At 46.1% G+C, this 13,657-nt stretch overlaps 1 protein-coding gene across 24 annotated transcripts in view; it reads right to left on the bottom strand.

The window, feature by feature from the left end:
- The window catches only part of LOC115173577 (protocadherin alpha-C2), a 231,451-nt gene that overhangs the window by 17,038 nt on the left and 200,756 nt on the right, over positions 1-13,657 (bottom strand). For all 24 annotated transcript variants that reach the window (XM_029731816.1, XM_029731944.1, XM_029731874.1 and 21 more), the window contains one exon: positions 5,659-5,747. In XM_029731816.1, coding sequence (XP_029587676.1) covers positions 5,659-5,747 — 89 coding nt within the window. The remainder of the gene's footprint in view (positions 1-5,658; positions 5,748-13,657) is intronic.

Below are 13,657 nucleotides of genomic sequence, written 5' to 3'. Positions count from 1 at the left end.
CGTCTCTCCCCGCGTCTCTCTCCGCGTCTCTCCCCGCGTCTCTCCCCGTCTCTCTCGGCGTCTCCCTTTCCCTCTCTGCTGACCAAGGTTTTCACAGTGACTTAAATCATCCAGGAGCTCTACGATCCATCGGCCGCTTGAGCAGAAGCGCAGTGGAGCGCAGTGCAGGGTTACATAATGAAGGAAGGAGGAGGAGAATGGAGGACGAGGAGGAAGAGAGAGAAGAAGAGGAGAGAGAGGAAGTACAGGGATGCAGGTATGAAATGCGATCCACCCAGAAAGGCAGAAAAACTGCTACTAAAAATCCTGAAGATGCAGATTTTTTTAGAGAGGGAGAGGCACTGCAGTGCTAGATGATAATGGGTTTAGTGATATCAAATTATTCTTATTGGTCACATACACATATATATCAGATGTGCTACACCCGCAATGGTCCCAGCTCTCATGGCTGGAACCACACCCTTCTCTATCAAAACACCTGCGCTCCGTGTGTGTGTGTGTGTGACTATGTGTGCATGCGTGAGTGTGTGTGCGAGTGTGTATTATGAGGACAGAAACCCTAAGCGATACTGCTGTCTCTTCAAAACCTAATTGTTATTCATGCATCTGTATTTTTCTGCCTGTGCCTGGGTAGTGACAGGAGTATATGTGTGTCTGCATGAATCACCATATATTCCCCTGACTAGTAACGGCAAAATGAAGGAGCAAGTGTACGTGTGTGTGTAAAAATAAACTATGGCGACTGGTTGTGTGTGTGTGTGTTTTTTTAATGAGAAATTACAGTATGTGTTGGTGACAGTGATTGCGTGTTTTTCTTCACTGTGTGTGTGTGTGTGTGTGTGTGTGTGTGTGTGTGTGTGTGTGTGTGTGTGTGCGTGTACACCTTGAAGTGTGATGCCCAGACGGATCATGTGACAGATGGTAGAGACAAGCTCTCCCAAGAGACCGTCCTCAACAGCCTCACAAGAGGTGCCACTGCCACTGTGTGTGTGTGTGTGTGTGTGTGTGTGTGTGTGTGTGTGTGTGTGTGTGTGTGTGTGTGTGTGTGTGTGTATGTGTGTGGTTCATCTAAATGAGAGCAGTGATACTAATGAGGATGATATAGTCATTAATAGTGACATGACTGTTAGCAGACTATTAGAAACTGATTTATTCTAAGTGAAGCAGAGAGAGAGAGAGAGAGAGAGAGAGAGAGAGAGAGAGAGAGAGAGAGAAGAGAGAGAGAGAGAGAGAGAGAGAGAGAGAGAGAGAGAGAGAGAGAGAAAAAGAGGAAGGGTGAGAGAGAAAGGGAAGGCGAGAGGGAGGGTGAGAAAAGAAAAGAAACAGAGGCAGAAAATGAAATGGTGAGGGGCAGAAATTAAACAAAAAAAGGACAGACAGAGATAGACAGAAGTCAGCGAAGATCGGAAGGAAGGAGGTGGAGGAGAGGAGGAAAAAAGAGAGAGGGGAGGCATTTTTGGATGAGCAGAGAGGAACAACTTGGTCTAGGCTTCCCCTCCTGAGTTGGCTCTCCGCCCCAGGCAGGTTCCAGAGAGTTCTATCCAGCAGACCTACCCACATAACAATACCGTCACCACAGAGCCTCGGTTTCAGCAGCTGAATAGAGCATCCTCAACCCTCCATCTCTGCATTCATCAAATTAGAATTCTACGCCTCCACCCTCCCTAATCTAACCCAGCCACGTGCTGTGGTCATATGGTTGGACTCCAGGAGGTTGAATAAGGGAGAGGGACACAGGATGGACGACCTGCCGTGGAGCTTATTTCCGGAAGAGGGCAGGGCACAGCCCTTTCTCTCCTTCTTTCACCCTTCCTCCCCCTCTCTTGCCCTTTCTACCCCTTCTCCCTCATCCGCTGTCCTCTGTTTTGCCTCGTCAGGTGCAAGCTGCTGTTGACTCCTGTCCCCCCTCATCAAATCAGGCTTGTGTGTGTGTGTGTGTGTGTGTGTGTGTGTGTGTGTGTCCCTGTCATCAAATAGAGCAGTGATGCATAAAGACCTGCAATAAACCTGCCTCCACCTCTGCAGTACAGCACGGCCCTGTGTATGTAGGTCAGTCTCCCTCTCTCCTTCTCTCTCTCCCTCTCTCCTTCCCTCTCTCCCTCTCTCCTTCCCTCTCTCCCTCTTTCCTTCCCTCCCTCCTTCCCTCTCTCCTTCCCTCTCTCCTTCCCTCTCTCCCTTTCCTTCCCTCTCTCCTTCCCTCTCTCCTTCCCTCTCTCCCTCTCTCCTTCCCTCTCTCCCTCTCTCCTTCCCTCTCTCCCTCTCTCCTTCCCTCCTCGTTTCCCCTCGCCATGCCCTCCTCAGACCATTTCTAGCTAACACAGCCTCTCCCTCCTTTCTATCCAACGCTTGTTTTTTTTATTTGACCAGCAGCCACCTCCCTATTTCTCTCTATTCACCTGCGTTGCTTCAACCTCACAGCCCACTCACGTCCACATTTCCCTCTCCATCTCTCTCTCCCTCCGTAACGGTCTTCTTACACCCTCTCTCTGCTCTCTTCATCTCTCGCTGCTCTCTTCATCTCTCTCTCTCTCTCTGCTCTCTTCATCTCTCGCTGCTCTCTTCATCTCTCTCTCTCTCTCTCTCTCTCTCTCTCTCTCTCTCTCTCTCCGCTCTCTCTCTCTCTGCTCTCTTCATCTCTCTCTCTCTGCTCTCTTCATCTCTCTCGCTCTCTTCATCTCTCTCTGCTCTCTTCATCTCTCTCTCTGCTCTCTTCATCTCTCTCTCTCTGCTCTCTGCTCTCTCTCTCTCTCTGCTCTCTTCATCTCTCTCTGCTCTCTTCATCTCTCTCTCTGCTCTCTTCATCTCTCTCTCTGCTCTCTTCATCTCTCTCTCTGCTCTCTTCATCTCTCTCTCTGCTCTCTTCATCTCTCTCTCTGCTCTCTTCATCTCTCTCTCTGCTCTCTCCATCTCTCTCTCTGCTCTCTCCATCTCTCTCTCTGCTCTCTCCATCTCTCTGCTCTCTCCATCTCTCTGCTCTCTCCATCTCTCTCTCTCTCGACACTCAGTTCAGGGCTATGAATGGTTGCCGTGGAAACTGCATCCTCCAGTGAAGCGGTAGGACTTGGGCGTCACAGCGACAGTGCTGATGGAGAATAATGCTGTGAGCTTTCTCTCTCTCTCTCCCTCATTTTCTCTCGCTCTCCGAGTCAACCACTCTCCCCTAGCAACACACTCTCCCCTAGCAACAGCAGCCTCATACCCCCTCCATCCCTCCCTCTCTCTCCCTCCCCCTCTCCCTCTCTCCCTTTTCACTCTCTGCCTCTGTCTCTTTTTTCCAACTCATTGTCACACTCTCCCCCCTCTCTCCCAGTCCCCCCATCCCTCCCTTCCCTCCTTTCCTCTTTCCCTCTCACTGCTCTCCATTTCTCCACTCCTTCCTTTCGCTCTCTGGCTCTACATTTCTCCCTCTCCTTCTCTTTTCTTCCCTCTACCAATTTTTCCCCAGGGGATTGTTCAGATCCAGCACAGCCCTCTGTGAATGCCTGTGCGTGCCCCTGCTTTAGAAACAGAGCCGTGAAATGGCGGGATGGATGGAAGCAGAGAGGAGAGGAGAGAGTGATAGAGTTAGGCAGCATGCAGAATCCTGATTTCATTAATGTGAGTCTGTTAATCTGGGCGTAGGCTGGACTCCATCTGTCATACCAGGAGCTGCACACAAAGCAGGGAGCGAACACACACACACACACACACACACACAGTCTCTCTTTCTCATACATAAAAATACTTCCACACACTCCTACACAAACACACATATCCGCAGCAAACCACCCTGACGAAAACACGGGGGAAGAAACAGGGGCGTAGTCTACAGCTGTGGCTCTTTGTCTCACATCTAGCAGAAAGCAAATAGACTCCGTCAGACAACAACCCAGAAACCCACCCTGCAGTTCTAACAATCGACACAACACCTCTCCTGTCTCACGCTGCAGCAATATATGAAAGTTACTTCAGGTCCTAAACCGGCAGGAAGCAGACAAGCAACGACTGGCTCACTGATCATTAGACCAGGAGATGACTCATTCAATGAGTGTTATCACACTGGACAGATCCAGCTGTGTTCCCGTCTACGTCTTCGCCGTTACAACTTCCTGACATTTTTTCCAAATCTGGTCAATTGAATCATTCTACATCCTAAAATTTGCCATTAGACTTTTTTGCTGTTGGACTCCATCCCCATTATTCCAAACCCCCCGACGTTCATGCCCAGACGACGCTGTTTCGTTTAGCATCAATCTCTTTACTTTTAACTCCCTCCTCGCCATTAAAATCCATCCAACCCCCTTACTCCGTCGACCCCAGTATACACCCTCCCCATCCTGTCACCCCTTTCCACACCCCCTTAGTCAACTCCAGCCAACCCTACCCATGAAGACTGGCATCTCCACCCATTCAGTTCCCCCCCCACTCAAGGCTGCAACTCCTCAGTCCGGGCAAGAAATCGATTAAAAAGCGGGGAAGGCAGTGTGTGAGTGTGAGAGAGAGAGAGAGAGAGAGAGAGAGAGAGAGAGAGAGAGAAGACTGTGTGTGGGCAGTTAGTCAGGCTGTCTATAATGGACAGAGAGCCGGGTCATTCTCTACATACCTTAATTACAACAAATCACCTTCTATCTACTCAGTAAATTGCAGCACTGTCATCCTTCTCTTCCTGTGTCCATCCATCTCTCTCCCACTCCTTTCTATCGCTCTGTATCCTCCGCAATGTCTTCACGTTCCACTCCTCTCTTGTTACTCGCCCCTCCCTCCCTCCCTGGACCCTGCTACATAACACATTCCAGCTGAGTTCCTCTCCACCCAAACACATCTGTTCCGGAAGGTACTGACCTTGAGTCAGATGTTAATGCTTCTTGTGCGGTCATAATGAGTATGCTAATGAGGGTAGAGAGCATCCGAGAGCAGGACGCTACGACCCGTTTCATCATCCGAGAAGTACAGAAGTGACAAGAACAGTCACCAGGGTTACGAGACGCGGGGGACGAATGTGATTTTTGTATAAAAAAAAAAGGCAAGTTTACGTTGCATCACATTGGGGTATGTATGGGAGAGCGAAAGAGAGAGGGAGAGACTGCAGAGAGGAAGAATGTAATCAGAGTTGTATTCATGATTAATACGGGTCTGTGTTGATGTCTCTGAGGCTCAGTTCTCTAAACCTCTGTAAACAACCTGGTGTTTATCAGGTCATCTACTCTGTTGACTCTGGACTCCTTCCTTTCTTTCTCTCTCTCTCTCTCTCTCTCTCCCTCTCTCTCTCTCTCTCCCTCTCTCTCTCTGTGTGTTGTTCTCCGGTCCCTCTCTTCCTGTTACAGATCCCAATCTCCACCCACAGGACAGTGTCATTTCATCTCTGAGTGGATAAGGGCAGTGAGCAGGAGTCAGGGCGATGATGGAGAACCTGGTCTCTCCCTTTGGTTATGTCGTAGTTGGTCTGGATTACACTGTGCCAGTCAAAGTCGGCGGTAGTCTGAGTTAGTCTGAGTGGGCCTAAACCGGTCTGGATTGTCCTTGGGTAGGTCTGGCTTAGCTAGTCTGGGTTGGGTTTTTGATAGTCTGAGTTGTTCTGCATTGGCCTGGGTTGCTCAGAGGCTTAGTCTGATTGTATTCTGCTCTGGTCTGGTCAGGGTCAGAGCGGGTCAGTGTGTGGTGTAGTGGCCTGGCTCTTACCTCCGGCGGCGCTAGACACGGTTGGCCAGTTCTGGACCAGAACCCCCTGGGCTCCCTGCATCACCGACGACTCCTCCATGTGCACTGAGCTGGAACACAACACACACACACACAGAGGTTACACACTGGAGAAACATCCCAACACACACATTTTCAGAGGTTACAGAGTCTAGAGCAATATAGCACACACACACAGTCTGATGGTACAGTATATATTGAGAGAGTTTCTCTCATAAATACACGCACAAACACACCCTTTTACTCTCTAACACATCACACACACAGTTTCTGGGTGAACTCCATTATATTATCTATCACAGGGCCATAAACCAGCAGCAGCTATAAGCTTCTGTGGACCCAGTCCTCTCTCGCTCCACAAGTTTCCTATAATACAGAGCATTACTAAATTAAGCCATGGTAGGAAACCACAGTGTGTGTGTGTGTGTGTGTGTGTGTGTGTGTACACACAGTCAGTAGCAGGGGTCTCAGGAGGGGGGGTCAGACCAATTCCATCTCAGGAACTCAAATGGGCCCTTGGATTAGGATTAAACAGTAGTCACCCTGCATATTCACACCGCTCCCTGGATTAGGGATTACAGATGGGTGCTCTAACATTTTCACACCCACCCCAGGGATTTCAGCAACCCTCCCACTAAAATGTATTGAGCTCTACAGTGTTAAAACAGCGACAGGCTGCTGCCAAAATACAGCAAATAAAAAGTAATCTTAAACACACACACACGCGCCATAAATGTAAGGTATGAGATTCCACTAAATCTTAATGTCCTCTATTCAAACTATGGTTAGGTGTTTTAATCATGAAAGGGTTCAGGTACATTTCATGTCGCTTTTGAAACAATCTGCATGTTCCACTATCATTTATCCAGTAAGGGCAGCCCATTTTACCATAGTGAGATGCAGAGCAGGGTTTTAATTGAGGATTAGAAAAGCACTCTCTATCTAGACTTTCTCTTTATTATGTTAGCAGATATTACATCAAATCAAATGTATTCTTAAATGCCCTTTTTACATCAGCAGAAACCCAGCCTAAAACCCCGAAAAGCGAGCAATGCAGATGTAGAAGCACGGTGGCTAGGAAAAACTCCCTGGAAAGGCAGGAACGTAGGAAGAAACCTAAAGAGGAACCAGGGTTGACTGAAATGCACAGGCAGAGCTAACAATGCGGAGAGCGCTGTGTGTGTGTGAGTGTACACTACCGGTCAAAAGTTTTAGAACACAAGGATTTTTCTTTATTTTGACTATTTTCTACATTGTAGACAAAACTATGAAATAACACATATTGAATCATGTAGTAACTAAAAAATGTGTTAAACAAATCAAAACATATTTGCGATTCTTCAAATAGCCACCCTTTGCCTTGATGACAGCTTTGTGCAATGTTGGCATTCTCTCAACCAGCTTCATGAGGTAGTCACCTGGAATGCATTTCAATTAATAGGTGTGCCTTGTTAAAAGTTAATTTGTGGAATTTCTTTCCTTGTTAATGCGTTTGAGCCAATCAGTTGTGTCGTGACAAGATAAGGGGGTATACAGAAGATAGCCCTATTTGGTAAAAGACCAAGTCCAAATTATGGCAAGAACAGCTCAAATAAGCAAAGAGAAACAACAGTCCATCATTACTTTAAGACATGAAGTTCAGTCAATACAGAACATTAAGGACTTTGAAAGCTTCTTCAAGTGCAGTTGCAAAAACCATCAGGCGCTATGATGAAACTGGCTCTCATGAGGACCGCCACAGGAAAGGAAGACCCAGAGTTACCTCTGCTGCAGAGGATAAGTTCATTAGCGTTACCAGCCTCATAAATTGCAGCCCAAATATATGCTTCACAGAGTTCAAGTCACAGACCCATCTCAACATCAACTGTTCAGAAGAGTGCGTGTGAATCAGGCCTTCATGGTCGAATTGCTGCAAAGAAACCACTACTAAAGGACGCCAATAAGAAGAAGAGACTTGCTTGAGGCAAGAAACCCAAGCAATGGACATTAGACCGATGGAAATCTGTCCTTTGGTCTGGAGTCCAAATTTGAGATTTTGGGTTCCAACCGCCATGTCTTTGTGAGACGCGGTGTGGGTGAATAGAGGATCTCCATGTGTGTATTTCCCACCGTAAAGCATGGAGGAGGAAGTGTTATGGTGTGGGGGTGCATTACTGGTGACACTGTCTGCGATTTACTTAGAATTCAAGGAACACTTAACCAGCATGGATACCACAGCATTCTGCAGCAATATGCCATCCCATCTGGTTTGGGCTTAGTGGGACTATTACTTGTTTATCAACAGGACAATGACCCAACACACTTCCAGGATGTGTAAGGGATATTTGTATTTGACCAAGAAGGAGAGTGATGCAGTGCTGCATCAGATGACCTGGCCTCCACAATCACCCGACCTCAACCAAATTGAGATGGTTTGGGATGAGTCGAAAAAGCAGCCAACAAGTGATCAGAATATGTGGGAACTCCTTCAAGACTGTTGGAAAAGCATTCCAGGTGAAGCTGGTTGAGAGAATGCCAAGAGTGTGCCAAGCTGTCATCAAGGCAAACGGTGGCTATTTGAAGAATCTCAAATATAACATATATTTTATTTGTTTAACACTTTTTTTGCTTACTACATGATTCCATATGTGTTATTTCATTGTTTTGATGTCTTCACTATTATTTTACAATGTAGAAAATAGTAAAATAAAGAAAAACCCTTGAGTGAGTAGGTGTTCTAAAACTTTTGACCGGTAGTGTACATGCTGAATGCAAACAGTCTCCCGATATTAACCTGTGCATATAGTTTTAAGGCGGTGCTCTCCCTCTTTCAATCCCCCTGCATTGCTACTATTCCATGTTTAATCCCTCTCTTCTCTCCTCCCCTTTGTCCCTGCCTGGAAAACTGGGTCTCGCAAAGTTTCATCTGACAGAGGTCAGATGAGAAGAGAACCATTCCCCCAATTCAGCTGGAGTCCCTTTCTCGGTCTCTCTCTCGCTGTATTTCTCTCTCTGGCCCGCCCACACACACATACTTGGAAGTGCCCAATATGCGATTGAATACTCGATCCCATACCACAATATACTGCAAAATGTCAAAGGTGGAACACAAGGACATTTTCTCCATAGGATAAAAGTGAAGCTATTGAAATGAATAATAGCTGAACATGTAAGAGAGACAGGAGGAAGGGAAAGCGTGTGGGAGGAGGCAGCAGTATTGCCACCATTTTAGTTGCCCTTCTTCTCCAGGCTCTTCACACACTGTCTGGCCGTCCGCGTGCACACGTGTGCGTGTATGTGTGCGGGTGTATGTGTGAGCATGTTCACCCCCAAGGTCAGGCAATCACAGCTCAGTCCCCATCCTCTCCTCGCTCTTCTGCCATCTGATTCACACTCTCTCCCCCTCACCCGTTCTCTCTGTATTCATTTCTCCCTTCCCCCTCTCCCTCCCTTTCTTTCTTTGCAATATTTCACGCCTCTGTCATCTCTATTCCATCAGCTGTATTGAAATGTGTGTGTGTGTTGTGTGTGGAAAGGTCCTCCTGTCTTTTTGTAGTAGTATAAGGAGATGAATAGAGATTTGGCAGGGTGGCCATTTTAAGTGCTTTGTAGAGCTGGAGTCATTCAGATTCACTCATTAATTATTAATGGAGAACACTGGACCGAAGGCATGTTCCTACAGCTAATGCCTGTATCTGTTTCTCTCTTGTTGTCAGTGACGTGTATTCATGGATGCCAAGGGAAGCCAGGCTTCCTCCCCCCCCAAAAAAAATTACCAAGAAAAAAAAGAAACAAAATAATGTATCTTTCTTCTCTTTGTGTTTCATAATTTCCCTTCAATTCACAAGAGGTTGAATGTATCTCACCGGAGAAAGGATCCGAGCGAGCAAAACAGCGCCCCTCTGTCTCTGTATGTGTAGGCCATCTCTGTGATGCTGTCTGGTCATAGAGAGTATGACATTGTTGCTGCCTGTAGCATTGAATGCAGGGAAGCCAGCAAGCTTTTTTTTTTAAATAAAATCATAGCCAATCATCACATCGCATCAAAAGAAATCCGTAATTGACATAAACAACTTCAATTGTTGCATCTTGTTGTGTTGTTGTCCTCCGGTGGCTAGCTAGCTAAATTTGTCCTTTTCCAAAATTAGCTGGATGGATATTGATTTGGACGTGTGGTTTTACTTAATTTTCCCTACTAGCCAATGATTATAACGGCGATTTAGATCCAATCGTATGTTCATATATTGTGCCCCTGGACTGAGAGGATGGAAGTTCAATATGTAGCTAGATGTAGAAGGCTAATGTTAACTAGCTAACGTTGCCCATGAAAGGAAGTTAGGCTAGCGAGCAAGCATTTTAGCTAAGACATCAAAAAAATAAAAGCTTGTACTGTAAGATAGACTGTTTAGTCAACATGAAAGAGGAGGGTGTAGGGTGAGTCAACATGATTTTTTTTTACTTGCACGCACACACACACACACACACACACACACACACACACACACACACACACACACACAAATCAGATCCAAGGGCAGCCACATCATATTTATCTTAAGTTGATTCGACTACACTGTTTTTGGTATCTTTAGTTGTCACTGTATTAGACCAAGCAGATGTGATTTGATGATGTTGAAATGTTGAAGTTGAAATGGTGCTGGAATAGTGCAGGCGGTTCCTGTTTTCTTTGCGACTTGCGGTAAGTCTCTGTGGTTCTAAATCAGTAGCTGTTTAGTGGTTTGAAAATGTCGGAAACATTAACTTGATTGACCATGTAACTGTTTGTTACATGTAATATGTTTTCGGGACTTCACAGGACAGATGTTGTACTCCGGCTTTGTAATGGAATAAATGTGCGGTTTAATTTTATTCTGCCACTGTGTCTTCTTATTGTCTCGGCCTTTAGGCCTATATATCACGGTGTCAATGCATATGTTCTAACAGGTTATAGAGCAAACAATACAATTATCACAACACATAGGTTGTAATATGGCTTTTTCCCCTGGTTTGGCTTCCCCTGTGATTTTACACACACACCGCTATTGCTCATTGTCTCACTTTCTCCTTGTGTCCATGTAAATGTCTCCTGCCTGTCTGTCTGTCTGGCTGATGGTTAGTTCATCCCATCACTTCACTCCCCCCTGCTGCTCCCCCATGGACATTCCCAAACGGACTCTTACCCTGTCCCCACAGTTGTAAATGTACATATTATTATTATTATTATTATCTTTATTTTGTCTCATTCACTTTAATAAAATGTACCTTCATTTTTAATTGAACCTGCTCTGTTGGAGCCCAGAGCATAAGATTTTCACTGTACCCTGCAATTACCATGTAATAATCTATCTATAGTTTATACCATTCTTCTCTGCAGATCCTCTCAAGCTCTGTCAGGTTGGATGGGGAGTGCCGCTGCTCTGCTATTTTAAGCTCTCCAGAGATGTTAGAACGGGTTCAAGTCCGGGCTCTGGCTGGGCCACTCAAGGACATTCAGAGACTTGTTTCGAAGCCACTCCTGCGTTGTCTTGGCAGTGTGCTTAGTGTCATTGTCCTGTTGGAAGGTGAACTTTCGCACCAGTCTGAGGTCCTGAGCGCTCTGGAGCAGGTTTTCATCAATAATTTCTCTGTACTTTGCTCCGGTAATCTTTCTCTCGATCCTGACTAGTCACCCAGTCCCTGCCACTGAAAAACATCCCACAGCATGATGCTGCCACCACCATGCTTCACCGTAGGGATGGTGCAAGGTTTCCTCCAGACACTTGGCATTCTGGCCAAAGATTTTCAATCTTGGTTTCATCAGACCAGAGAATCTTGTTTCTCATGGTCTGAGAGTCCTTTAGGTGCCTTTTGGCAAACTCCAAGCAGGCTGTCATGTGCCTTTTACTGAGGAGTGGCTTCTATCTGGCCACTACCACAAAGGCCTGATTGGTGGAGTGCTGCAGAGATGGTTGTCCTTCTGGAGGGTTCTCCAATATCCACAGAGGAACTCTGGAGCTCTGTCAGAGTGACCATCGGGTTCTTGGTCACCTCCCTGACCAAGGTCCTTCTCTCCCGATTGCTCAATTTGGCCGGCCGGCCAGCTCTAGGGAGAGTCTTGGTGGTTACAAACTTCTTCCATTTAAGAATGATGGAGACCACTGTGTTCTTGGGGACCTTCAATGCTGCAGAAATGTTTTGGTACCCTTTCCCAGATCTGTGCCTCGACACAATCCTGTCTCAGAGCTCTGCGGACAACTCCTTCAACCTCATGGCTTGGTTTTTGCTCTGAAATGCACTGTCAACTGTGGGACCTTATATAGACAGGTGTGTGCCTTTCCAAATCATGTCCAATCAACTGAATTTACCACAGGTGGACTCCAATCAAGTTGTAGAAACATCTCAAGGATGATCAATGGAAACAGGATGCACCTGACCTCAATTTCAAGTCTCATAGCAAAGGGTCTGAATACTTATGTAAATAAGTTATTTCTGTTTTTTTTATTTTTAATAAATCCGCAAACATTTCAATCTATCTATCTCTTTGCCTGTCATTATTACAACCAGTGCAGTAAAAATGAACCCATTGACACGCTAGCCTCTAGCTAAGCGGGGTTCATAATTACAGATAAATAGATTTAGGGCTGTAAAACTAACTAGGTCAAAATCATTACTCAAGTGCATTGCTGTTTGGGGTATACACTCAAAATGTCTCAAAATGTTTCAAACAAACTGTAATCTCAGTAGAGTATAAATAGATCAGTCAACAGCTCAGATTTAGGGAGGGAGGGGAAGAGAGAGGAGGAGGGATGGATAAAGGGTTCCATGCTAAAGTAACAAGAGTGATTTAATGTATTAGAATTATTTGCTCAAGCACATTAACTCTCATTAAACCCTGCTGTAATTATGAGGGGATCTGTGTAACACCAATGACACTCAGATGTTAAACGTGTATTAATCTGACACACACACACACACACACACACACGAGACAGACACATTAAACAATAAATGATAAACCATAAAACAATGACAAATACACACACACACTGACCCTGATGAATCATGTCTCTGGACAGACAGACAGACGTTGTTTAAAGGGAGCTGTGAAAGCGTTATCCATTCTGTCATCTCTCATGTCCCTCATCACTGCCGCAGTGCTGTCTGCCATGGCCGGAGGGAAAGACTTCTATGTGTGTGTGTGTGTGTGTGTCTGTGTTTGTGAGGGGCGGTGGCAGATGACCTACTTCCGATGGAGGGACTGGTCCGCCAGTCATCCTCAGTTCATGAGATCGGCAATGCAGCAGAGCAGTGTGTGTGTGTGTGTGTGTGTTTGCGGGGGTACTATGAGATTACCTGGCCGCAGTGCAGTGGGTGATGTGGTTCGCCTCGCTACCCCTGGCTCATTAAGGCTGGCTCTGCTTGTTAACTTAGCCCCTCCCGCTCATTAGCATGCTCCACGTTTGGGTCAAGCCCAGACAATCCCAGAGCAGCTAGTGGCCCAATGGCTCATGGGTAATGTGATCCCTGTGCTGTGTTGCGCATTCCCAATGCCATATTTCCGCCCAACTGCCCTCCCCTCCATCTCTCTCTCCATCCCCCTCTCTGTCCCTCTCTCTCTCCATCCCGCCGTCTGTCCCCTCAGTCTATCACTGACCCCCTGATTACCCCTCGCTCTCCGTCTATCTACTACTGCCAAGCTAATAGAATACTGTAGAACAGATGCTATATAAATAGGATAATATCTGGTTTAATAGTAATGTATTTTGGTATTTTATTAGGATCCCCATTAGCTGTTGCAAAAGCAGCAGCTACTCTTCCTGGGGTCCACACAAAACATGACATAATACAGAACATCAACAGACAATAACAGCTGAAAGACAGAACTACATATATATTTTTAAAGGCACACGTAGCCTACATATCAATGAATACACACAAACTATCTGGTCAAATAGGGGAGAGGCGTTGTGCCGCGAGGTGTTGCTTTATCTGGTTTTTGAAAGCAGGTTTGCTGTTTATCTTA

The sequence above is a fragment of the Salmo trutta genome, chromosome 3 (assembly GCF_901001165.1).
Source record: "Salmo trutta chromosome 3, fSalTru1.1, whole genome shotgun sequence".
Taxonomy (NCBI): Eukaryota; Metazoa; Chordata; class Actinopteri; order Salmoniformes; family Salmonidae; genus Salmo; species Salmo trutta.
Note: the sequence above shows the minus strand (reverse complement) of the source record. Positions and strands in the feature narration are given on the sequence as shown.